Consider the following 24,713-nt stretch of genomic DNA (forward strand, 5'->3'; position numbering starts at 1 on the left):
CGACCTCAAAAACAAAGCAATGTAATGAGAAGACAAGTTTACGCAAGGACGCTGTTTCGTCAATCGACAAGGACAGTAGTATGGTACACGAAAGGGGGGGGGGGGGGGGTTAGGGGGAAGGGCTGAGCACCCTGCCTTGGAGTTCATCTGCAGCGGGTGCAAAGCACAGGCAAGTCGAGAATGCTGGTGGCTTCGTGTGCGCCGCGTCCTCGCAGGCGCGCCTAGTGTTCGAGGTTACGTAATCTCAAGTTTCGGAGAATCGCTGAAGATAGAGGCAGATAGAGGCAACTGAACCGCCTGGTAACAACCATATATGCAGAAAACCACGTCTAAACGGCAACGTCAATTTGTTTATTGGCAACTTTAAATCAAAATTTGTAAATTCAGCAACGAAATAACGAAAACGTCGCAAGCGGCGCAACGTACAACATGCTCAAATTTTTTTATAACAGTACTCCAGCGCTCATGTTAACAGCAATAATAAACATTCAAAAGATGCAAGTTAGCGTTCTCGCAAAAATTTTGACGGCTCGGACACTGTTCAAGATGCTGAATTTGCGGCTATAACGTGCTTACAATTGCGTTTCCAAACTATATCCATAGCACAAGAACACTAACAATACACCGGGTTCCCAATAATCAAGGTACTGGTCGTCATATCTGAGACAACTGCGCATTGCGAGAAAGCCAGCTTGCCACATTTCGAAAGGTACGACAGAATTGCTTTACTAAAAGGAATCTGCGTTACGAGTCATCAGTGGTTGTTTTAGCCAAGATGTAGAACGAATGTCCAGGAAGTATTGGAATGTATATAAGCGAGTTGTTTCTCGAAACAACGACAACTCTTTCGTATCCAACTGCCCAAGCTAAGCAGTGCCGCCGGTAGCTTCAATCGAAACAAACAGATCGAAGTCACGCAGGCGAAAGGACTGGATCGAAGGATTCGGCCGCTTGCCAGCGTCATCCGCATCCTCAGAGCCAGATGTCCGAGGTGGAGTCTCCGCCCGGGAAGCGCATCTCGTGGGCCAACACGGGTCCTTCGGGCTCTTCGCCAAAATCGACCAGGAACTCGCGGTCGATGCAGAGGCCTCCATTTTTGTTGTCCACATCCACGCGTAGCATCATGGCTCCTTTCCTGCGCACCGTTGCAGAAAAGCAGGCTTGACCCGAGTACGAGCACCTGCAGAGTTACTAAACCCTACAATGCCCAACATATCATTTCTTGCTACACTTTAATATACCTAAATTATTCAGATTTTTTTATACGCCTGGGCTGGTTTTCCCATTTAATAACTGGTTTGCTGACCTATTCTCTAGTATTTACCACGTTTTTTTTTTTTCTGGGAAATCGTTTCGTTATTTTCGGTATAAATGCACTCTGACAATTGATGAAGGTGAATAAGTTGCTTTAATATTTCCTTGGTGCGAAACTGTAGGATTCACGGCATTAAAAAGGCCAGCTGTGAAGGCACAACTATTACGGCTCTTGCTCAGTGGCACAGCTCGTCGTCTACACTCTGCCAAAGGCGGAATAGTATCTTCCCAAGCGTCAGCAATCGGCGGCGTTTTTTTTTTTTCACGAAGTCGCCAAAAAAAAAAAAACAGCGCGTTTGGGAGCTCTCCGTTGATTAATGAAGGAAATCAACGAATTTCAGCTCCGCCGTTTCAGGCGGCAAACCGGAAACTTGGCAGTTAGGCACGGTCTTGTGCGAATTGGAAATACTACCTAATAGATATGATGCCTGGAAGAAATCAGTCGATGGTTTAGAAAGCAAGAGTAAAACTTAAACACTCCGAAGAATGCCTAAAAAGCAGCCTTTCTTCAGTAAGCCAACGCAGAAATAAATTGAGTTTTAGATCGCTGGAAATTATCGCAAGTATTCGCGCGTGCACTTTATTAAATGTATGTCAGGAGAGGTTGATGCCTATGTGTGGCGCCGGCTACTCCTCTTCTCTTACGTGATAGTTATAGTCGTAAAGTTAATCACCAAACTGGACAAAAAAAAATGACATGAACGAACATTCACGTACTAAGTCTCAGTATTTCAATATAACTGTTCGCGCAACAGAAGAATTCACATGGCATAAATACTAAAACCGAAATGTTCACACGCAACACATGAATTTGCACAGCATAAATTTTCACAGCGCCAAGATGTTCACACAGAAGATGTTGAGCCCTTGAATGCCGCACTCTAAATACAATACAAGTGATACTTGAACGCGAAGACACAATGAACATGTAATTAATGGTGCTTGTTAACAATGCGAGCGATAACTATTGTATGACCTATTTTTTGTGATCTTATATTCATCCAGAAATTGTACTAAGGCGCGCGCAGCGATGGTTTCAAGTTTTTCTGCTGGCCATGGACGTAAAATTTTTCCTAAGTATAGCGGCCGTCTAAACAAGCCGTGTAGTTTTTTCTAGAGGTTCTTGCGGGGAGCATTGCGATTTTTAGAGGTAGAAGAAGGTGTTCTATGTTTTCTTCAGCCTCTTCACATGATCATGTAGCACTGTTAATTTTTCCTATCCTATACAGGAAGCTTTTAGTATAGGCAGTGCCTAGTCGAAGCCTATGAACTATGTGCACTTCGCGCTGTGCGTCTGAATAGCACTAGCTACATTCAGCACAGGCATTCGCTTAAGAAGCGATCGAGTCGTTGCATTAATGTTGGAATAACGTAAGGAATTCAAACATGTTTAGGAAACCTGCAGTTCAAGCAGGTTGCTTGATGTTTCTGCAGCACTGAGACTAATATGGAAAATGGTTGTCTCTATTCTCCTTCCTTTCCTTATCTCTACTTTGTTACCACTTTACCTCCCCCTCCCCTCTCTCCCCAGCGTAGGGTAGCCAACCGGATCTATTTCTCTGGTTAACCTCCCTGCCTTTCCCCTTTCCTCTCTCTCTCTCTCTCTCTCTCGTTCGCAAAAGCCTGGGGTTACTCCAGTGGATTTCATGTTTTTCTTGTGCTTTACAAAGAAAATCGTGTTTGGAAGGACACGGCGCGGAGCAGAGTGGGGAGGGGGATGCAACTGTCTGAATCACCGTGATGTAAGGAAAAAAGAAACAACGCAAGCGCTTCCGTATAAGCACGATGTACTAAAAACTCGGAACAGACATGCCACTTTGAGAAAGCCAGGAGAGGCGCGAACATCCAGTTTCAAATGGACGGGCGGGGTGTTCATCCCGGAGAAAGCCTTTGGGGCTTGGTGAGCGGACGAACCATTAGCAGACAAATTTTTTCACGCACAGTTTGACTGGGCGTCGTTTCCTTTTGCTAAACGCATTGAATTACCTTACGGGACGGCGGGTTTCACGCGAAGCTCGGCCGATCGGGCTTACTTCAAACGACAGCGGAGTAAAGCCGTAGCTCTTAGCAGTAAATATGACGGCCCGAAGGTATGTATAAGCAAACACAGTACAAGGCCACCCTTCCGGGATATCAGCGCCTCGTATAGATTGCAACCGTATACACTCGGGGGCCTTGTGCTGCGGGCTGGCACTACTCACGCTGTTTACACTGACTCGCGATAAGCATGCAGTGGTAGAAACCGTTGTCAGAACGCTGGTAATACCTGGACGTTGAGACTCGCTTAGGTAATGTGCGTGGAGAAGAGCAACGTGAAACAAGAAATGAAGTAAACCGGAGGCAGAGAAAAGGCTGTTGCTGGTTGCGCAAAAAAAAAAAAAAAAAACGCTAAGAAAGAACAGGAAATGAAAACGAGAAATGAAAGACGGATAAACATGAAGGAAAGGAAACAGGCGGACAGGCGAAGCAAGACGGATTTAAAAATTAATCGAAAGGGCCAAATATTTTGAATAATGTTAGCTATTCACAAGCAACTGCAGGACTTCAATAAAGTTTTACCATACCATACCTTTCAAAAGAAAAATGAACTCTCCACAAATCAAGCGAATGTCGTGCCATTTCTAGCGACATTTAGAACAAAGTAGATTAGCTGCTTCGATGCTAAAGCTCCATTTTCTCATGAGCTTCCACAAACTATGCGATTACGGAATTATGGGGTTTTACGTGCCAAAACCACTTTCTGATTATGAGGCACGCCGTAGTGGAGGACTCCGGAAATTTCGACCACCTGGGGTTCTTTAGCGTGCACCTAAATCTAAGTACACGGGTGTTTTCGCATTTCGCCCCCATCGAAATGCGGCCGCCATGGCCGGGATTCGATCCCGCGACCTCGTGCTCACGATTACGGAAACTAAACCCAAACACAAGATATATGTTTGTAACGCATGTGGCATACTTATGAGTGCAGATATTCATAATAGCGTCAAGGCACGTCGACCACCGAACTGCCGAAACAATAGTATACTGGCCTGATCTCCGCCTAATGCGCGAATCGCGCGATTTAGAAAGGGATCAAGATCGGAACCGGTGGCTCTCAATTGTGGAGACACCGCAACAAGACTATTTACGATGCTTGTTACCTTAAAAAAATGAGGGAACCTAGGACCTCAATTTTGTTATGGTTACAGCTATGAAGCAAACCGACAATGAAGCCTATAGGAAAGCTTAGCGGAAGTTACTCGTCTTTAATTGAAATGCACAAATAACGAGCAGACCACTTGTTTGCTGCTAATCGCACCCACTGTACGCGACTCCTGCGATTGAATGGGAGCATGTTCCACGTATTCGCCGAGGACCATGATCGGCGCTGTGCAACACTCCCACAGCCATAGATGTATGACACACGTACACAAATATCCAAACATTTTGACACAGGGTCTACCACTGCGGTAGCTGTATGTGGTAAAGCGCTGCACTTGCAATGCGAAAGATGCGGATTCGGCATCCACAAGAAGGAAGTTGCCTTTTCGTGCACTTTCATTTCTCTTTTTACTCGAGTAGATTCCTATAAAAAATAGCAGGAAATGTTCTGCGTTTTGCCGGTCCATATCGTCGGTTTCCTTGATATGGTTGTGACAATGCTTCTTGGCAGCTTTTCACACTCGATGCTTTTCGCGGGACCACATTCTCCGCTCTAATAGCAGAAGGTTCTCTGATCACCGCCCAATCTAACGGTGCACAAAAAAAAAAGAAATAAAGGCACTTGGCCAAGCGACGCTTGGCGAATAACATTTCTTGGAAGTTTCCAGTGTTGGTTTCTTTTGAGAAGGGTTTCATTCATTCACGAAACTAAACCTATTCGTAGTTCCTTAGCAAGACTTCGGCTTTACTTGATCCGAGTAAAAGATCATAATGCAAGAGCCATAACGCCATCACGAACTCCTACAGGCTTCAGCGAAACTATACCACCGCCGAAGCACAACGCAGAGCACGTCTCCGACGCAGTAGGAAATAAGCGAACGCAGAAACAAAAATCAAAGGCTTCCGCTTGAACTTTCCACAGTAAGAGCTGTGCGTAGGCGCACGGACTTGAACGAGAAGCGTAGAGCTTCAGTGTCGTGAGTGGTGGGACAGTGAGTAAGAGCCCGGATTAGTTGTCGCTGAAAGACCGCCTCTGCGCAGAAGTTCCTGGTCGCGAAAGGATTTTTCTAAGAAACCATCTTTCGCGAGGTTGAAAGGCGTAGCCCCTATGCGAGAGGAATTGCAAAGCACAGCCATTTCTCTGCAGTGATTCAGACTAACATACCGCGAGCCGAAAGGCAGACGAAATCCGGAGCAAAGTCTGTACTTCCGCAAAGCCACTCTATAAAGTTTGTTCCAGTAGACTGCGAATGTGCAGGACATCAGTAAAGGTAGCAGTAAAAGCCAAAAGACGTGGGCAGTGGCTTGAGAGTTGGCCAAGCTGCACAAAGCGAGTGGGAAGAACGGTTGAGAGAAAGAACCTATGTGAGTAGGCTATTCTCAACGTTCATGCGTCACAGTATGTAGTTAAGAAAAAACTTCGGGTACATTTGCGCTAGTGTTACGGAATTCTTGAAAGAGCACCTGTTCTCAGTATTGTGCGCCTTTAAGTGAACAGAAGTGGGGTGGTTGAGGTTCTTAGAAGGCCTCCTGTATTACATCCCTGGGCCATTCGGCAGCATAATTTAAGAAGCGATAGTTTGAACATGCAAGAATGTTGATTACAGGCTGACTACATCAGATTTATTTTAGCGCGGAAACAACAAGCAACTTTCCTTCGCAGCTGTCCTGTCCTATCTTCGCCCTTGTTTCTACGAATTCTGCCAAACGTATTCAGCAAACGTATGCCATACGAATTCTGCCAAACGCTAGCGATACCCACAAGCCATAAACGGCAACCGGGACGAACGCATATATTCGTCAATTTTGAGCTGCATTTAGGTGCACGTTACGGGGTCGTTACATCCGCATGGAAGCCCATTTAGGCGGGGTCGCGTCGCGATAATGTGGTTATATTTTTGCTTTATCCGTAAGCAAAACTCGCCAGTTTCAACCGGTGGTTGGTTGCCACCACAAGGTTTCGCTTGCATACGCAACGGGCGACGTCGGAAATTTGAGAAACGTGGTGCGGAGGCAATCCCTGCTTTCCGCAAATAGTTCGGCGCGCAATATGATAAATTGCGGCAACAAGTACGTGCGTAGAGATAAAAATGGCTCTGTATCTTGAGCTATGCACCTTTTCTGGGCCTATACGCGAGATTTGAGCACTTAGCAAGCGTATTGGGCCAATTGACGTAAGTGCCTTTCGAGGCCGACCAATGTGACCAGTTTTATTTTTTCACTTAATAGCAGTTTATGCTATTAAGTTATGCAATCACTTATGCACCTCCTGAAATTTTCGTGGCAAATGTTTGTCGGCCCATTTTCCACAACGCTGCAGTCCGCCGAATTTTCAGCACACGTAAGTGAAGACGAGACCCCGTTATACCTGCCAACGCGACATGTCGTGACACTGCCAACGCAAGGCCAAAAATAAGGCAAATTCAAAACACCGCTTGGCCGTCAGAAGCAGAGTTTAAGGCTGCGTTCTTTATTGGGCGATAAGCGCAGAAAACGGAGGATCACGGCGTGGGCTACGCATTTGTATACTGCAGAAGCAGCAGGCGCTGCAATGGTTCCGGAACTCCTCGTTTCAAGATTAACCGACAAAAACATGTTTGATTCCTCGTCACGTCATTGCGAGAACCTTCTGCCACTCACTAGCTACGCTTCAGAAGGATAGCGTCAACTTTATAAACCCAAGGGGTCTTTAAACGTGTCCACATGCTTTGAATGCGATTCCTAAGCCAAGTTAAAGGGACCCTGAAGGAAAAAATGATTTCTTCTGCATCAGTAAAATACCGTTATACCAGCACAAAAAACACCACTGTTACCACGTTAAGGCTCTTGGTAAGCCAGAAAAAGCGCAAGAACGAAAGCGACGCCTCCTTGAAGTTCCCGCATCTGGTCGCTGTGACGTCATGGATTTCCATAGCATCTTCTAGGGCCTACTTAAATATATAGCGGTACAGACTGACTACATTGTGTTCTAAAGGAACCGAATATTAAACATGGCAAGTTTCGGGAACGTTTACCGAGCCAGCGCGGCCCAAATGCGAAAAAATACTTTGGAATCCCTGACGTCACACCGACGTCCCGGCGTCGGGGTTGCGGCGTGAAATTCAAATACTGATACTTCAACCTTCATTTTCCCATCTAATAATCACTATTATTTTGAAATGACTGCCTGCGAGGTTCTCAATGTTTTATTAGTCTAAACTGATTTATTGTTTCGCTTTAGTGTCCCTTTAAGGATAATTTCACGCGAAATCAGCAATTAGCATGTGGTCAGCTTTACGACACTCAAAATTTCCGCGGGGGCTCCAGTCCAGAGAGAGGCTGCAGCTACGGTAACGTACAAAGTGGCTTTAAAACTTTCTGCTATATCTATATGCATATACAGGCGCTGTGAGAAGCTTCAGAAACAGGAAAATCGCGACACTGTCTTACTGTCTTTGCATCAGGTTGGGCGCACATTTTACTGCTCAGAACTAAGCTTCATAGAATACACATATTGGTGCAGAGTGGGCACTATTCAGTACCTCCCGCAAGCTTATGTTGGAAGGCTTTTTATGGCTGCAACGCGTAAAAAGTATTCAGGCTAACTTATGCATCAAATGAGTCGTACTGAAAACTCGAAGCTGCTGAAGCCTTTCACGAGACTTCATTGCAGCTCAAAGTTGCAAGCAACGAAAGACGTGCAATTTTTTCCAAAGATTTTCTACGGTTAGACCGACGTGTAACAGCATCATCATCATCATCAGCCTGGTTACGCCCACTGCAGGGCAAAGGCCTCTCCCATACTTCAACTACCCCGGTCATGTACTAATTGTGGCCATGTTGTCCCTACAAACTTCTTAATGTCATCCGCCCATCTAACTTTCGGCCGCCCCCTGCTACACTTCCCTTCCCTTGGAATCCAGTCCGTGAACCTTAACAACCATCGGTTATCTTCCCTCCTCATTATATGTCCTGCCCATGCCCATTTCTTTTTCTTGATTTCAACTAAGATGTCATTAACTCGCGTTTGTTCCCTCACCCAATCTGCTCTTTTTTATCCCTTAACGCTTCTTTCCATAGCTCGTTGCGTCGTCCTCAATTTCAGCAGAACCCTTTTCGTAAGCCTCCAGGTTTCTGCCCCGTAGGTGAGTACTGGTAAGACACAGCTGTTATACACTTTTCTGCTGAAGGATAATAGCGACCTGCTGTTCATGATCTGAGAATGCCTGCCAAACGCACCCCAGCCCATTCTTATTCTTTTGAGTATTTCAGTGTCATGATCCGGATCCACGGTCACTACCTGTCCTAAGTAGATGTATTCCATTACCTTATCAAGTGCCTCGCTACCTATCGTAAACTGCTGTTCTCTTCCGAGACTGTTAAACATTACTTTAGTTTTCTGTAGATTAATTTTCAGACCCACCCTTCTGCTTTGCCTCTCCAGGTCAGTGAGCATGCATTGCAATTGGTCCCCTGAGTTATTAAGCAAGGCAATACCATCAGCGAATCGCAAGTTAATAGGGTATTCTCCATTAACACTTATCCCCCAATTCTTCCCAATCCAGGTCTTTGAATACCTCCTGTAAACACGCTGTGAATAGCATTGGAGAGCGGAGTGTAACATTGCATTGTAACAATAGCATTGGAGTGTAACAGCGTATATTTACAATTCAATCAGTCGCAAGTATGTCTGCTGGAGAGGCCAAGGAAAGCCTACCTATTATGATGCATCAAGAAAATTTAACAGCAGGGTAGGAATTTTCAACTTAGAGAGAGAGAGAAAATGATAAATGAAACGTAGGGAGGTTAACCAGGACTGAGCCCGCTTGGCTACCCCACACTGGGGAAAGGGAAAGGGGGACGGAAAGATTAAAAAAAAAGAAAAGAGAAAGTCCACTGGAGATATCAGTCGGTCACTCAGTCCGGATCACAGACGCTGACTCAATCCGGTCGCTTTCAAATATCGCAGCAGCGCTTTTGTGGCCTTTTATAGCTGTGATATGCGAGGCCATGATCCCAAGATCTTGTTCAAGGTGAACGGCTTTCCATCTAGCTGATTGAGAGCTGTGCAGAGGTCTTGCCTTTCATTTTCATAAGATGGGCAGTAGCATAGTAGGTGTTCTATGGTTTCCTCGACACCGCAGGCATTGCACTCGGCGCTATCAGCCATTCCAATCAGAAATGCATAAGCATTTGTGAATGCGACGCCCAAACGTAAGCGGCACAGCACTATTTCTTCATTTCGCGGAAGACCTGGTAACAGCCGCAGTTGCATATAGGGATCGAGGGAATGCAAGCGATGGTGAGTGAATTCAGGTGTGCGCCACTTCTCCAATGTCAAAGAGTGCGCTAGCTTGCCTAAGTGTTGGGATGCGTCGGTCCGCGATAAAGGTATTGAAACAAGGGTTGCTCCCTCGTGAGCTTTTCTAGCAGCTTCGTCAGCGAGGTCATTGCCGGAGACACCGCAATAACCAGGCAGCCACTGAAACACGACGTCGTGTCCTTTCGCGATCATGTGATTGTGCATTTCGCGTATCTCCGACACGAGTTGTTCACATGACCCGCGACGAAGAGATGCCAGAAGACATTGTAAGGCCGCCTTCGAATCGCAGAATATAGCCCACCGATTAGCCGGTTGGTTATTAATATAATCAACGGCACCTCGGAGGGCAACAAGCTCCGAACTAGTCGATGTTGTCAAGTGAGAAATCTTGTATTGGATGCTTAGTGAAGGAAGGAAAAAGTGGAGAAGGAAGGCAGGGAGGTTAACCAGTTTTGCCTAACCGGTTTGCTACCCTACACATGGGAGGGGGATGGGGGGGGATGAAAGATGGGGAGAAGAGATAGAGGGCACATAACACGGCACACACATCGTTGGTTACAGTCTGTCACTCTTGTGTGGTACGTGACATCACTGTCACAGTCGCTTGTCCAAGCCCGTATCCTTCATAAACCGAAGTAGTCCCTTCGTCGCCTTCAGCTGCGATGTCTTCAGTCGGCGATATGTGAAAATGGTTGCAACTGACAATGGTCTACTGTCAAGGTGCGCTAGAACGGACGCCATGGACTGTCTCTGAACATTATATTCAGGACAGTCGCACAGAATGTGTTCCAGCGTCTCCTCGCAAAGACAGGCATTGCAGAGAGCGTTGTCGGCCATTCCAATGCGAAACGAGTAAGATTTCGTGAAGGCCACCCCTAGCCATAAGCGATAAAGCAGGGTGGCCTCACTTCGGCGGAGTCCGGTTGGCATACAGAGATGCATCAAGGAGGGCAGGTCGTGTTGATGATCGCTGCGGTTGGTCTGGCTGCTTGGTGTGCACCATAGAGAGAGCGTGATCTCCTGTGCAAGCACTCGAAGTCTGCTGGCTGCGTCGGAACGTGAAAGTGGTATGGCCTCTTCCTGTGTGTCTTCAAGAGCTGTCCGAGCGGCTTTATCGGCGTCTTCATTTCCGATGACGCCGCAGTGACTTGGCAGCCACTGAAACGTCACGCGATGTCCTTTCTCATGTGATGTATGAAGTAGGCATCTAATATCGAATACGAGCTGTTCAGATGGCCCGCGACGCAGAGCTGATAGTACAGATTGTAGGGCTGCCTTTGAGTCGCTGAAAATTGACCATTGTCGAGGTGGTTCCCGATTGACAAAACAAAGTGCAGCTCGAAGAGCAGCTAGTTCCGCAGATGTAGATGTCGTTGGGTGGTCAGTCCTAAAGCTGATGGTAATACCTCTTTCTGGGACGACTGCAGCACAGGACGAACACTGGATGTTTGTGGAACCGTCAGTATAAATATGTGCACTGTCTGCGTACCTCTCGTGCAGAAGAAGCAGAGACAGTTGTTTCAGCACAGGCGACGACAGCTCAGACCTTTTCCCGATTCCTGGCACGTTGAGATGGACTGTGGGGCTGACAAGGCACCAAGGGGGCATCGATGGTTTAGATGCAGCGGTGAAGCCCGAGGGAAGTTTGTCGTTGTACTTGACAATAGTTTTTGAGAATGATGCTTGGTGCCTGTCTGAAGGTAGTGTTGCAAGGTGGTGATAGGGGGCCCGTGCCAAATGTCTGATATGCGTTCTCAGGGTTTCCACCGTGATGTGAGTCTGCATTGGATGGTCCCGAGCAATCGCAATAGTTGCCTCAGTTGACGTGCATCTCGGCAAACCAAGACAAACTCTGAGTGCTTGAGCTTGCGCTGCTTGCAGAACACGAATATTTGTCTTGCAGGTGTTGTTCAGTACAGGTAGACTGTATCTTAAAAAACCGAGAAAGAGAGCTCTGTAGAGTCTCAGCATTGCGTCTACTGACATCCCTCACGTCTTTCCTGTCAGGTATTTAAACAACTGGGAGGTTGCTGTTAGGCGTCGTTTCATGTAAGCCACGTGCGGGCTCCAACAGAGGTCTCGGTCGATAATTACGCCTAGAAATCTGTAGGTTCTGACATAGGAAATGGTCCGCCCGTTGATTGAGATGACATAAGGAGTCATTGGTTTGCGAGTAAACGCCACTAGGGCGCATTTTTCTGGCGATATGCTGAGACCTTGTTCACACAAGTAGCTCGCTGTCAAAGTAGCCGCTCTCTGAAGCCGTGCACGTATCTGAGGACGTGTGACTGCCGAAGTCCAGAGACAGATGTCGTCTGCGTATACTGAAATTTTGGTGGTAGTTGGCAAGTGTTCAGCAAGCCCAATAAGAGCGAGGTTGAATAGCGTCGGGCTGAGAGCACCGCCTTGAGGAACGCCCTTGCTGGTATAGCGTCGCGTAGTTGGGCCATCGTCAGTTAATACATAGAATGATCTTGCAGATAGGTAACTTGCAATCCATAAAAATACTCTGCCACCTAGGCCAACCGTCACAAGAGCGTCGAGAATAGCCTCATGCAATACGTTATCGTATGCCCCTTTCACATCTAAGAATAAAGCTGCAGATAAACGTTTACGGGACCTTTCGTGCTGGACATATGAAACGAGATCAACTACATTGTCGATGGAAGAGCGGTCACGTCGGAAACCAGCCATGGAACTCGGATAAATCTTGTGGTGTTCAAGGTACCATTCCAGGCGGCCAAGGATCATCCGTTCCATTATCTTTCCTACACAGCTGGCCAACGCTATCGGGCGGTAAGAGCTGAGCTCTAGTGGGGATTTGCCCTGCTTCAATATTGGCACCAGGCGGCTCACTTTCCATTCGTCAGGAACATTTCCCTCCTGCCATGAGGTGTTGTAGAGACTCAATAGTGCTGTCCGTGCGGATTCTCCGAGATAGCACAAGGCTCGGTATGATATACCATCTGGACCCGGAGATGATGGGCGCCTGCAGAGAGCTAGTGCCGCCTCGAGCTCCTCCATTGTAAAAGGAAGGTCCATGCGGCAATCTCGGGAATGGGGGACATCATCTCGGGCTGGAGGATCTGGGCGTGTCGCTTGGTCTGCCACTCGCACACAAAAGTCTTCTGCGACATCGATGTCTTGCCGCCCTTGGAAAAGCGCGAGTGCCTTGAATGGAAAACGCTGTTCCGGAAGGCAACGCAGACCTTGCACCGTTTTCCAAATGTGAGACAGCGGCTTGCGGGGGTCGAGTGTTTGGCAAAACGTTGCCCAACGTTCCGACGCTAATCTATTCATTCGACGCTGAATCTTCTTTTGTATCCTCCTGGCTGCCCTAAGGTCATGGATTGATCTTGTACGCCGATATCGACGTTCCGCCCGGCGACGAAGTGCGCGAAGTCGCTCTAATTCTATGTCGAAGTCGTTTCGCGTGTGAGAGATCGTCAGTATGCGAGTGGCGTTCCGCATCGTATTTTTAATTGTTTGTTCTAACCCAGAGGGCAGGCCCTCGCTGCAGGCATCTTCCATATCAGATTTGAAGTTGGCCCATTGAATCGTCCGAATGGTATTCCGTGGGCCAGATCTAGACATCAAGCCTTTGATGTTCAGATAGGTGGGAATGTGATCACTCCCATGGGTCTCAATATCTGGAAACCACTTCACATATCTGGCGAGAGAGTTGGAGACAAAAGCAAGGTCGAGGCAGCTGCCGTATGTCACGCCTCGAAGAAAGGTGGGGCTACCATCGTTCAAGAGAGTAAGGCCATAGTTGTAGGCGATGCTTGATAATCTTCGTCCTCTTGCATTTGTCTTTGTACTTCCCCATGCTGGATGGTGTGCATTGAAATCTCCTATGATGACCCATGGAGCGGGGCAAACACTCAAGATATCCGCTAATCTTTTAGTGTCGAAATTGTTGGAAGGCGATATATACACGCCTATGAGAGTAAACAAGAGTTTGTTCTTTTTAACTGTGACGCATATATACTGATTGTCGTCGTGGGGCGCAATCGGTTGCAAAACATAGGTGAGTTCCCGACGAACAAAAATGATGATTTTGCTGCATGCACTATTTGTTGATGGCATGAAACATTCGTACCCTGACAGTCTGATTGGTTTCGACAAGTTGGGCTCACAAATGACGATGAGTGGAAACACATTGGTGTACACATACTGACGGAAATCTGAAATTCGCGATTTTAGCCCTCTGGCGTTCCACTGCATGACGGACGCTGCCTTGACTTCTTTTCGGAAGGATGGGGTATGGGTAGCCATCTTTCTAGTTGAGGGATTCAAGCACTGGGCTTAAGGCGTCCAGCACTTTAAGTGCGCTTCGAGCAGACGGTGTCCCCATCTCAACTAAAATCGTTCGGATGGCCTCCATGAGGGAACGTAGCACCGAGATGACTTGATCTGTTTTAGGTGAATCATCAATGGCCGGAGAAGGCTCCGGTGGCGCCGTGACCTTCTGAGGTTCCTTAGCAAGGGAGCGGCTCGGTAGCGTAGGCCATTCCTCTAAAGAAAGAGTCTTATCTGATGCCCTCGTGGAAGTGGTGGGCCCTATCGCGTCGCGACTAAGTGGTACCGTAGTGGAGCGGGTACTATCGCTTCGCTCATGCGCCTTCTTTGAAGACTTACGACGGTGCCGACGTCGACGCCGACGCCGGACTACTTCGGCTGCCTCCCTGTGGGCCGAATTGTCTCTGGCCATTTGCTTCAGAACCGCGCGCTCCCTCTTGATGCGGGGGCAGTCTTTCGACGAGGCTGCGTGAGGGCCGCTACAGTTGGCGCACTTCAGAACTGTGGCACCGCAGGTCACTTCTGCATGAGGTTCAGCGCAACGGGGACACAGAAGCGAGTTCGGACACACGCCCTTTACGTGTCCTAGCCTGAAGCACTGATGGCATTGAAGCGGCTTCTGGATGAATGGTCGAACTGGATGTCGAAAATGTCCGACTTTAACGTGGGAGGGTATGCAATCCCCCTTGAAGATTACTTTTACGCAGCGCGTATTCCCAAGACGGCGCACTTGCGTAATGATCGTGCCCTCGTTTGCCGGCTTGATGAGGCTAGGTAAATCTTCATTGGGAATGGCAATGTCAATGTCTTAAATTACACCGGCTATCGATGTGTCGTCGATCGGGATGAAGGGGCGCATTTTGATTCCGCCAAGCTCCGTGATTTCTTGAAGTGTTCCAAGCGCACTCGCGTTGTACACGTCTATGGCGAGTATATTCTTGCGTGGGTTTATTCTGATGTCTTTAATTTGATCCGGCACCGCACGTACCAGAAAAATGGATAGGGCTTGCCTGTTCAGCAACCGTAGGTTGCTTGACGGTTCTTCCGGCATAAAGATGATGACGTGTGGCCAGCGCGCAGGCCTTGACTTCATAGTCGTAGCGCTCGCAGGAGGTGACGGCGCTGTGTTGGCGATCTTTCTCTTCGCCCTCTTACTCCGGACGGGTATGAAGCCGTCGTCGGATGAGTCGTCTTCCGACATAGAGTACAGCTCGGTGTCCTCGGTGTCGCTGGGGGAGCCAACTCGCTTCCTTGCGGTTGACAGCCGTGATGACTTCTGGCCAGGAGGGCCTGTGGCATGCTCCGCGTCCATGGTCGCAAGACGGGGAGGTAAGGCACCCCGAAAGGCAAAGAGTTCACCAAAAATGCAGAGAGCACAGAAACAAGCGTTCTGTCAAGAAGACACTTCGTCGTCTTCGGATGCTTAGTGAACGGGATGGTATAACCACTGCGCTGGTGGAACTGGTCTGAGTGGAAGAGCCATCCGTATATATATGTACTCGATCAAAGTAGAAAGTGTGCAAACAATCCAGAGCTGCTTGCTTCAAGGCCAAGGTAGGCAGGTCGGTCTTCTTTCTTATCCCTGGAATCGTAAGACGCACTTGAGGTTGTTTTAAACAGCACAAAGCTGAGGTTGAACGTGCAGAGGGTGTGAAACCCGATGGTAAGGAGGCACGATGGATGTTGACCTTGTTGTAGAAGGACGCCTGTGGTCGTCGTTCTGGCAGGCACGCAAGAAAGCTTGACTGCATCCGTGAAACATTACGAACATGAGCTCTAAGCGTTTCGGTGCTAATGTAAGTTGTGATCGGATGGTCTTGAGCGATTATAATGGTTCCAGCTGTCGAGGCGTTGCGCGGAAGGCCTAGGCAAACACGTAGTGCCTGTGCCTGCACGCTCTGAAGTTCTCGAAGATTTGACTTGCATGTTTTAGCAAGCACGGGGGAGCTATAGCGTAGGAATCCGATGAACAGTGCTCGATATAACTGTAGCATGGATGCCATTGACGATCCCCATGTTTTGCCGGCGATGAACTTGAAGACGTGAACAATGGATGTGAGCTTCTTCAAGTGGGCAACATGAGGGCTCCAAGTGAGGTCCCGGTCTACAATGACGCCCAAAAACCGGTGATTTCTCTTGTAGGAGATAGGCTGACCATTGATGCATACTGGATAAGGAGTCATCGTTTTTCGCGTAAAAGCGACTAATGCACATTTTTCTGTTGAGATGGTAAGGCCTTGTGTGTGAAGGTAGTCAGATGCCTGTGTTGCTGCTTTCTGTAGCCGTGCGCGAACCTGCAGGCGAGTGACCGCTGATGTTCAGATGCAGATGTCGTCGGCGTAGATTGAAATACTCACTGTTTCCGGTAGGGATTCGGCCAGCCCAAGAAGCGCGAGGTTGAAAAGAATAGGGCTTAGAACACCGCCTTGGGGAACGCCTCGGCATGTGTAGTGGTCGGTAGTCGGACCATCTTCCGTTCGTACGAACAAGGACCTTTGTGTCAAGTAGTTACTGACCCATCGATAGACTCGCCCTCCTAGTTAAATTGTCAGAAGTGCGTCTAGAATGGTTTGATGGGAAACGTTGTCGTAAGCGCCTTTCACGTCAAGAAAGAGCGCTACTGATAATCGCTTCCGAGATTTTTGTTGTTCCACAGATGATACTAGATCGATGACACTGTCAATCGATGAACGACCGCGTCGAAATCCAGCCATAGAGTCAGGGTAAATTTTATGATGTTCAAGGTACCATTCGAGACGCATGAGGATCATACGTTCCATAAGCTTCCCGACGCAGCTGGCAAGAGCTATAGGCCGATAGGATGCCAATTCGAGTGGTGACTTTCCTGCTTTTAGAAGCGGTACCAGGCGGCTACGTTTCCATTCCTGTGGGACGACACCATCTTGCCATGAAGTATTAAAAAGGCTGAGTTCTCTTCGTGCTTCTCTGCCTAGGTGGCGCAAAGCAGTATATGTTATGCCATCGGGTCCTGGTGAAGACGAACACCTACATAGCGCCATAGCAGCTTCTAACTCTTCCATAGAGAATGGAGCGTCCATACTTGCATCTCGTGGGCCGGGGATGTTGCCTAGAGCCATGTCAGGGACTAAAACTGTGCCGCCGGCGACGTTCGCACAAAATTCCTCTGCGACGTCTATCTCGCGGCGGTTTTGATAGAGAGCAAGGGCGTTGAATGGGTGTCGTTGCTGGGGACTCGAGCAAAGACCCCGTAGGGTACGCCACACACAGGACAATGGCTTGCGGGGGTCTAGTGAGTCGCAAAAACATTTCCATCTTTGATCCGCTAGCTTATCCATTCGGCGTTTGATCTTTTGCATGCGCCGAGCTTCTCTGAGGTCAAGAATTGACTTCGTGCGCCTGTACCTCCTTTCAGCTCGGCGACGTAGTGCACGAAGCCTTTCCAATTCAATGTCATTCTCTGTACGCTTTGATGGATGTGTGAAGCAGCGTGTACAATCTTGCATAGCGTCAGCAATTATGTCTTCTAATCTGCGTGCAATATGTGTCTTGCATGTGTCTTCTACGCGATCTTGAAAGACTGACCAGTCGATTTGGCGAGAGACAACCGGTAATGCGGCGTCTAGTCCATCGATTCTCACATAGGTCGGAATATGATCACTTCCATGGGTTTCAACATCAGTGAACCACTGTACGCTCAAAGTCAGGCAACGTGACACCAAAGTCAAGTCAAGGCAGCTACTGTATGTAGTTCCTCGCAGAAATGTCGGGCTTCCGTCATTTAGAAGACACAGGTTGTGGCCTGATGCAAAGGATACTAGTGACCTGCCCCTCGAATTTATCCTGGAGCTTCCCCATATATGGTGGTGAGCGTTGAAGTCCCCTGTTATTATCCAAGGACCGGGAGTATCAGCCATAATATCTTCCAGTCTTTTTCTATCAAACTGACTTGTTGGGGAAAGGTAGACGCCAATAAGAGTAAAAGACAGCTTCTTTTCCACATTAACACAGACGTATTGGTTACCGTCATGTGGCGCTACGTGTTGGGAAAAATACGTAAGGTCCTTGCGAATGTAAACCAGAACCTTACTACTACGGACACACGTGTTTGAAAGAAAAGATTCATATCCCGATAGTCTTATGCAGGCTGACAAGTTCGGTTCACAGATGACCAGTATAGGAAAATGGTTTGCAAATACGAACTGTCGGAAATCCGAAATACGAGACCTCAGGCCTCTCGCATTCCATTGGAATATGGAGGCACTTCTCACATCATCCCGGAACCATCTTTGTTGTTGTCGATGAGCCATGGTTCTGCTGTAGAAGTTCTCAAGCACTGGACTTCTGAAGGCTCGCCAGAACCGGACTGATGGCATCCAGCACTTGCAATGCACTTCGAGCTGTTGGTGTCTGTAGCTTGTCCAGTAGAACACGAATAGCACTCACCAGAGAGCTGATCATAACAATTTGTTGATCTTGGTCCGCCAATTTATCAGGAACAGACGAAGTGTCCCCTACTGTAGAAGTATCATTTCGCTCAGTAGGGGCATGTAGCTTCGGGAGTGCAGGCCACGCGTCAGCAGCCGTGCTGTTCGATGCACCCTTGTCCTTTGAGCTGACTGCGTTTGGCCTGGGCGGAAGAGTGGGTGGTAATATACGTGTGTGGCGTTCTGTAGAGGCTTTGGAGGCTCTTGATCGACGTCGGCGACGTGATCGTCGTCGCTTAATAGATGCTGCTGCTTCTCGGTGAGACGAGTGGTCTCTAATCATTTTCTTCAATATTTGCATTTCCTTTCTAATCAAAGGGCATTCCTTCGAAGATGCATCGTGAGGGCCGCTGCAGTTTGTGCACTTCAGCACACTGGCCTCGCACGTGTTTGTGGTGTGGGGCCCAGTGCAGCGAGAACAGACGGTAGTGTTATTGCACACACTACTCACATGGCCAAGCTTCTTGCAATTCCAGCACTGCAGCGGTTTTGGCATAAAGGGGCGAACTGCGTGTCGGAAGTGGCCCACTTTTACGTGCGATGGGAGGGATTCGCCCTTAAATATGATCTTCACACACCGTGACGTGCCGAGACGAAACGAGTTTGTGATGATGGTGTTTTCCGTAGCTGGCTTGATTAAGATTGACAGATCGGAGTCGACGATGGTCTCGTCAATATCGTAAATTACGCCAGTACGGACTTGTTTGCCGAGCGGAATATAAGGGCGGACTTTCATCCCGCCAAGTTCCGTGACCTTGCGCAAGGAATCCAACGCGCCGCGTGTTCTACGTCAATAGCTAGCACGTTCTTACGGGTGTTCACCCTGATGTCTTTGATTTCGTTTGGAACCAGCGCCTCTAGATGAGAAGACACGGCTTGCCTGTTGAGGCGTCTCAGGTTGCCACTGGCGAGAACTGGCGAGAACAGGATGGCGAGCTCCTCGGTATCCCGCGAAGATCTCACGGTGGACTCACTCGAATTCGATGATGCGCTGAGAAATCTTCGCTTTGCTTTACGACTCCGCACCAGCTCGAAGGTGTCGTCGCAAGAATCTTCACCGCTGACATAGTACTTCATGGTGTCGTCGCTGTCAGTGTCGCTCTCGGTGCCGTTGCGCTTCCTGGAGGCAGCCGCCGCGGGCACTGCCGAGCCCGGCGGACGCGCGTGAGGCTCCATCTCCATCGCAGTTAAGGAGGAAATAGCAGTCCACTAGCAAAGTCTAAGAAATTCACAAAATGAGTAGAGCTGGAAGAGCCGGCGTTCTGCCTGAAAGACACTTCGTCTTCTTCCTTCAACTTTCTTTCTTTCTTTCAACTTAAAGACACGCAATGCCTTATAAGCCCTCATTTAAACCACAGGCAGTAGTCATTTTTCTACAGAAACTTCATTCGTCTTCCTATGTGTGCGCGTAGCTCGAGCCACATATGTATAATAGGTGCAAGCAATACTAAAAGCGATGCAGCGATTTTACAACAAAAGAACGTCATTTGCTCTACGATAAAGCCACAGAAAAAAGCTCCGCGATACGTAGCCAGTCTTACTCGTATAGCTCCGGGTAGAACTGCTTGTCCCAGGCGCTGTACAGCGACGTTGTGGCGTACAGCCTCTTGCCGTCCAAGCTGAGTTGCAGCATCTGGGCGGCACCTCGAACAGCCTTGCCCTTGATCACGCACCGCTCGGGCTGTTCCTGTCACGTGATAACAGGCGTGTTGGACCCAGAACGCTTGTTCGCCGCGGGCAATCGTGAGACTCGCACCAAGGACAGGGAAACAGTTTCAATACCGTTCAAGGGCATGACAATGTCAAGGGTGGTATACCCAGTCGATCACTTTCAGGGATACGACTACTTTCACGAGATCTCGCATAGCTCGGCACCGGACACGTCGGCGTCTACGGGCAATGATGCTCCCGGTACTGTGCCGAGACTGCTGCATGCTAAGGTACTGTGTGAGAGACGCTCTCGGCCGCAGATGCTGACGCGTTCACTGGCGATCGAGTCATGCAAAATCTCGCGACACTGATCGTATCTTCGAAATTGATCAACTGGGAATATAAAAGACCCCAGAACTCCCCACGCACACTCCACACTGGTCCTCAGAAGATGGACACAGAAGTAGAGAGCACGCCTTATCTCGCGCCATGTTGCTGCTAGATAGAGCACAGTGAGGTCAATGCATACCGATTGAACCCTCACGGCTCAAGAATTAGGCACGCGGCCGACACTCGCGCAGTCGCGTTCATATAATGCTAAGGCTTAGCAATCGCCGCGAGCGAACATTTAAAGCTACGTAAATACCGGTTTTACGAAGCAGCGAACCAGAGATGGAGACATTGACAGCAAATTTAGCGCCAGCGAACAAGGACAGAAGGGAGACGACCCACCACACTGCGCTAACTTCAACTTTATTTTCAGGAAACAACTACCTATTTCACCCATGCACAGCGGCGCCACATCATCCGAATTTTAACCATTCAAAAAAGCCGTCTCCTTATCTAACAAGGAGACCGAAGGGGCGCTAACACACGTATCACTATTCCGACAGATAGCTTGAGCCCCAATAATATCTCGCGATATGAAGAACGCAACCCGGTGTGCTAATCTGGACCCCGAGTTGTCATCTCCGCAGTTTTAATTGGCTCACAAGGCTGATACAGCCTCTGATTGGCACGAAACAGCAACGTGGCATAAGGTGTAAAAGTGCAGAATACTGTCCAGGGAGGCAAACGGGAAAGACATCCGCTTCCCTGCCCCGCACACGCAAATAGGAGGAATGGATAGAAATATGGTTCCTTGAACCTACGCGTGCACAAGCAAGTCAAAGCTGATTATGCAAGCCAGTCGCCATTTAAAGGATTTAACGAGGTAATGGAGAGAACAGAGGGGCCAGCGTGACACTGCACTGATTCAAAGTATCATGGTGTCTCCCGCGGGCAATAAAAGGTCCTCCACAGATCTGAACATGTGGCAAAAGAAGAAATTAAAAATAAGGATGACCAGCGATGCTGCGTATGTGGGTCCCTTGATGGCGAACTGTACCTCCGCCACGGGTCGGCCCGGCATTTCACTATCTTCGGGATCGGCCCACGTATGGGGAGTGCTTAACGCCTGCTTAACCTCCGCCGCGGGTCGGCCTGGCATTTCACTGTCTTAGGGATTCTTTTCTGCGCACGGACAAGATAGTGGGGAAAGTATCCCTTAGCTTCGCTGTAATAAAAATTTGGTTTCATGTTGCCCAAAAGGTAGACTTGCCACTACCGAGTACTATTAGGTTTCCCCTGCTTAAAATTCTTTAATTTGTCTTTTGCGCCTCATGAATACCTGTATTCTACAACTTTGAATATATTTCACGGAGCGGACACTAATAAACGCATGTGTCCGCTGCTACATCTACATGGCTTTTGGCATGTGCAAATAGATCCTGTAATACATAGCTAAATCTTCTCGCCTTTGCATTGCCGAAGGTGTGAAGGACGGTCAGCAAGAGCTATCAATCAGAAGCATGGATGCCATTGATACAAGGCTATGGCATTGCCTGAGCATTCGTGCGAACAGTTAAAGTCTAAGTGCAACCGACAAAAAAAAAAGTTATAGCAAATGAGTCGTAACATTTGACACGTTAGCCTACAGGAGTACTCTGAACCGTTCTGTTACTGCTACAAATGTGCTCATTTACGCTACTGCGATGTTTTCACATTCTATTTCAAGATGCAGTAGTCGCAAGCTATCCTGCGATACGTAAGCCTAAGCACTGGTGCTTTAAATGGATGTATAGCATACATGATTAGACACAATTAGTATTCTTATGTGAAACTTCAAAGAAGCACCTCAAGGAACACGAATGAATATAATGTGCTATTTTTAGTGAATTAGAGAGTAAGAAATGAAAAAATATGCACTTGGTTCCGAGCTCCTCAACTTTTGTGTGATCCGACTTACGACAACTTGGAAGATCTGTTGGCGGCAATACAAGCTATAGCAATACCCATGCTATGCGGGAAAACAGTAGCTTCGCAAATGTTAAAACGGGTAAATTCCTATTGTACAGATAGCATTTAGCTGCACTCAGTTGCAGCAGGCACCTGGTTATGCTTGTTGTTTAGGGTCGCCAATCAATGGTTGCCAGTTGAGGGAACATGCGGAAGCGTCATGCTTCATTATTGCGTTGTATCAGCTTTTCTGTTCAAGCAAGGTGGTCTAGTGTCGCTGGAGCTCTACATACTTTGTGCAGTTCCTGTACAGTAATGTGGGGTTTTGAAGAATATTGTGCAGTAATGTATAAGGGCACTTGCACAGGCGTTGTGCAAAATGTAAGTAGATTGCTAGTCGACCTTCGATCAAAGGTCCGTCTGAAATTGACCGCGTGCCCTTGTGTACGTGAAAACACCACACGACGGGAAGGAATGATCGTAATAATTTGTACATACGCTGCCGAAACGCTGATAGACGAAGGCAACCGATGTAGGAAAAAACAAAGTTGCACTTGATTTTAGTCGAACACAATTATCAAAATAATGCGCCCACATGAGCATCTACCATTGTTTGAGACACGCCTTCAGCCAAATGAAAGAACTGAAACGTCCGATCGAAAAATGGGACAGCCTAAGAGAAGCTTGTGTCTTCACTGCTGCTGTCCTTTAAAAATTATGGTACCAAGTGGACCAAAGCGCGAACATTGCGGTATTTTACTGAGGAATTTCTCAGAGTACTGGAAGCTAGCTTCGAAGATACTTCCAGTCGAAGTTTCATTTTCCAGACTCCTCAGTCCACCAAAATTGGTCAAATCTGACGAGTAGTTCCAGTTCAGTCGTCACTTCAGACGGCGCATGATGTTGCTAATATGAGAATTCCAACATAAATGTTCGATCGACGCGTTTCACAATGTGTTGTGAAACGCATCGATAGCACCGATTTATATAAGTTCGGTAACGAAAAGTCCATGAAATCTCAATCCAGGCTAGACGATCGCTTTAGACATGCCTGCTAACAGCACAAACTCGCCCCTACGTTGGTGCCTCTCATGCCATCAGCCAAATGAAAGAACGGCCCTACATACCACTCTTTACAGGACGCGATAACCATAGCACTTGTTTCCTCTGTTCCGGTATAGCACATTGACACGGTCCTGTCACTGACAGGGCAATTACGCGGAGCTGTGCGAGAGCCCCCAGTCTGCGAGACCCCGAACGCTGGGCGGGACTCGTCAACACGTGTTCAGCAAACCGACAAGAACATGAGCGCTGAAACCGGTGCGCTCTTGCCTCTCCACCCCTGGTTCCGTTTTTCTCCACCCCGGTTTTTTTTCGCACAGCCCTGCCTTTCGTTTCTATCTTTCCATGCTTCAACCAATTGCACACTGGCCGTGAAAGCGCTCTTAACCATCTCGAGTTTTTGACAGAAGGGTGTCACAGCGTGGTTCCGTATCGCCCAGCGGCGTTTTCGCATTCTGCATTCTATTCCTCTAAATTTGTTAGTCGTTAGATTTATTTTTATGTACGCGTGACAGCTGGCCTTCCGGTAGCCTACTATTTTTTTCGACTCACATGAGTTTTATTGAAGAAATGAAACTACACGCCGCACCACCTCAGTGGACTGCAATGAGAACTGCGGACGCCGTCAACCATTCGGCAAGAAAAAAGCAGCTGCATTTTCCAGAAATGCAAACTCGCTCATTACGCGCCGCTAATCAATCAGTGATGCTCCCGTTAAGCCAGTGCAGTGCGCGGAAGGATATCGGCGGAAGAGAGACAATGCCTTTTGGCGTGCGTCGGCCTATGTCAGGCACGAGAACTACAGATATCGGTGCAGCGCGCGAGTTCGTGAAACAGTGTATGGAGCTTCTTTTATTTGTTCCACCTAAGTATATTGGTGAACAGTGACTTACATCACCTATCAATTAACGTTGCTGACTATTATTTCATATTTGAATAGCAACGAATAGCACGTAGAGGACGAGACAGCAAAAACCAGACACGCGAACAGTACGAGCGCTGCTTCCAACAAATCTTATTTTTCACCTGCATCACTTTTATATGCTCGAAGTACATATCACTTAGTCAATCGATGGGTATCAGCGTCTCAGAAACGCTTGCTCTTTATCGCAGAGGATAATAGAAGGTGTGTTCACACGTGTGCGTCCTGCTGTGCTTATCATTTTAGCTTCAATGATCTCTCGAGTTACCCCGTCTTT

At 48.0% G+C, this 24,713-nt stretch overlaps 1 protein-coding gene across 1 annotated transcript in view; it reads right to left on the reverse strand.

Moving 5' to 3' along the window:
• Positions 1-330: 330 nt before the first annotated feature.
• The window catches only part of LOC126531526 (methanethiol oxidase-like), a 74,958-nt gene continuing 50,575 nt past the window's right edge, over positions 331-24,713 (reverse strand). The window contains exons 10-11 of the mRNA XM_050179073.3: positions 20,067-20,212; positions 331-1,135 (exon numbers count right to left, since the gene is read on the reverse strand). Coding sequence (XP_050035030.2) covers positions 973-1,135; positions 20,067-20,212 — 309 coding nt within the window. The 3' untranslated portion in view covers positions 331-972. The remainder of the gene's footprint in view (positions 1,136-20,066; positions 20,213-24,713) is intronic.

Source organism: Dermacentor andersoni, chromosome 5, assembly GCF_023375885.2.
Source record: "Dermacentor andersoni chromosome 5, qqDerAnde1_hic_scaffold, whole genome shotgun sequence".
NCBI classification, from domain to species: Eukaryota; Metazoa; Arthropoda; class Arachnida; order Ixodida; family Ixodidae; genus Dermacentor; species Dermacentor andersoni.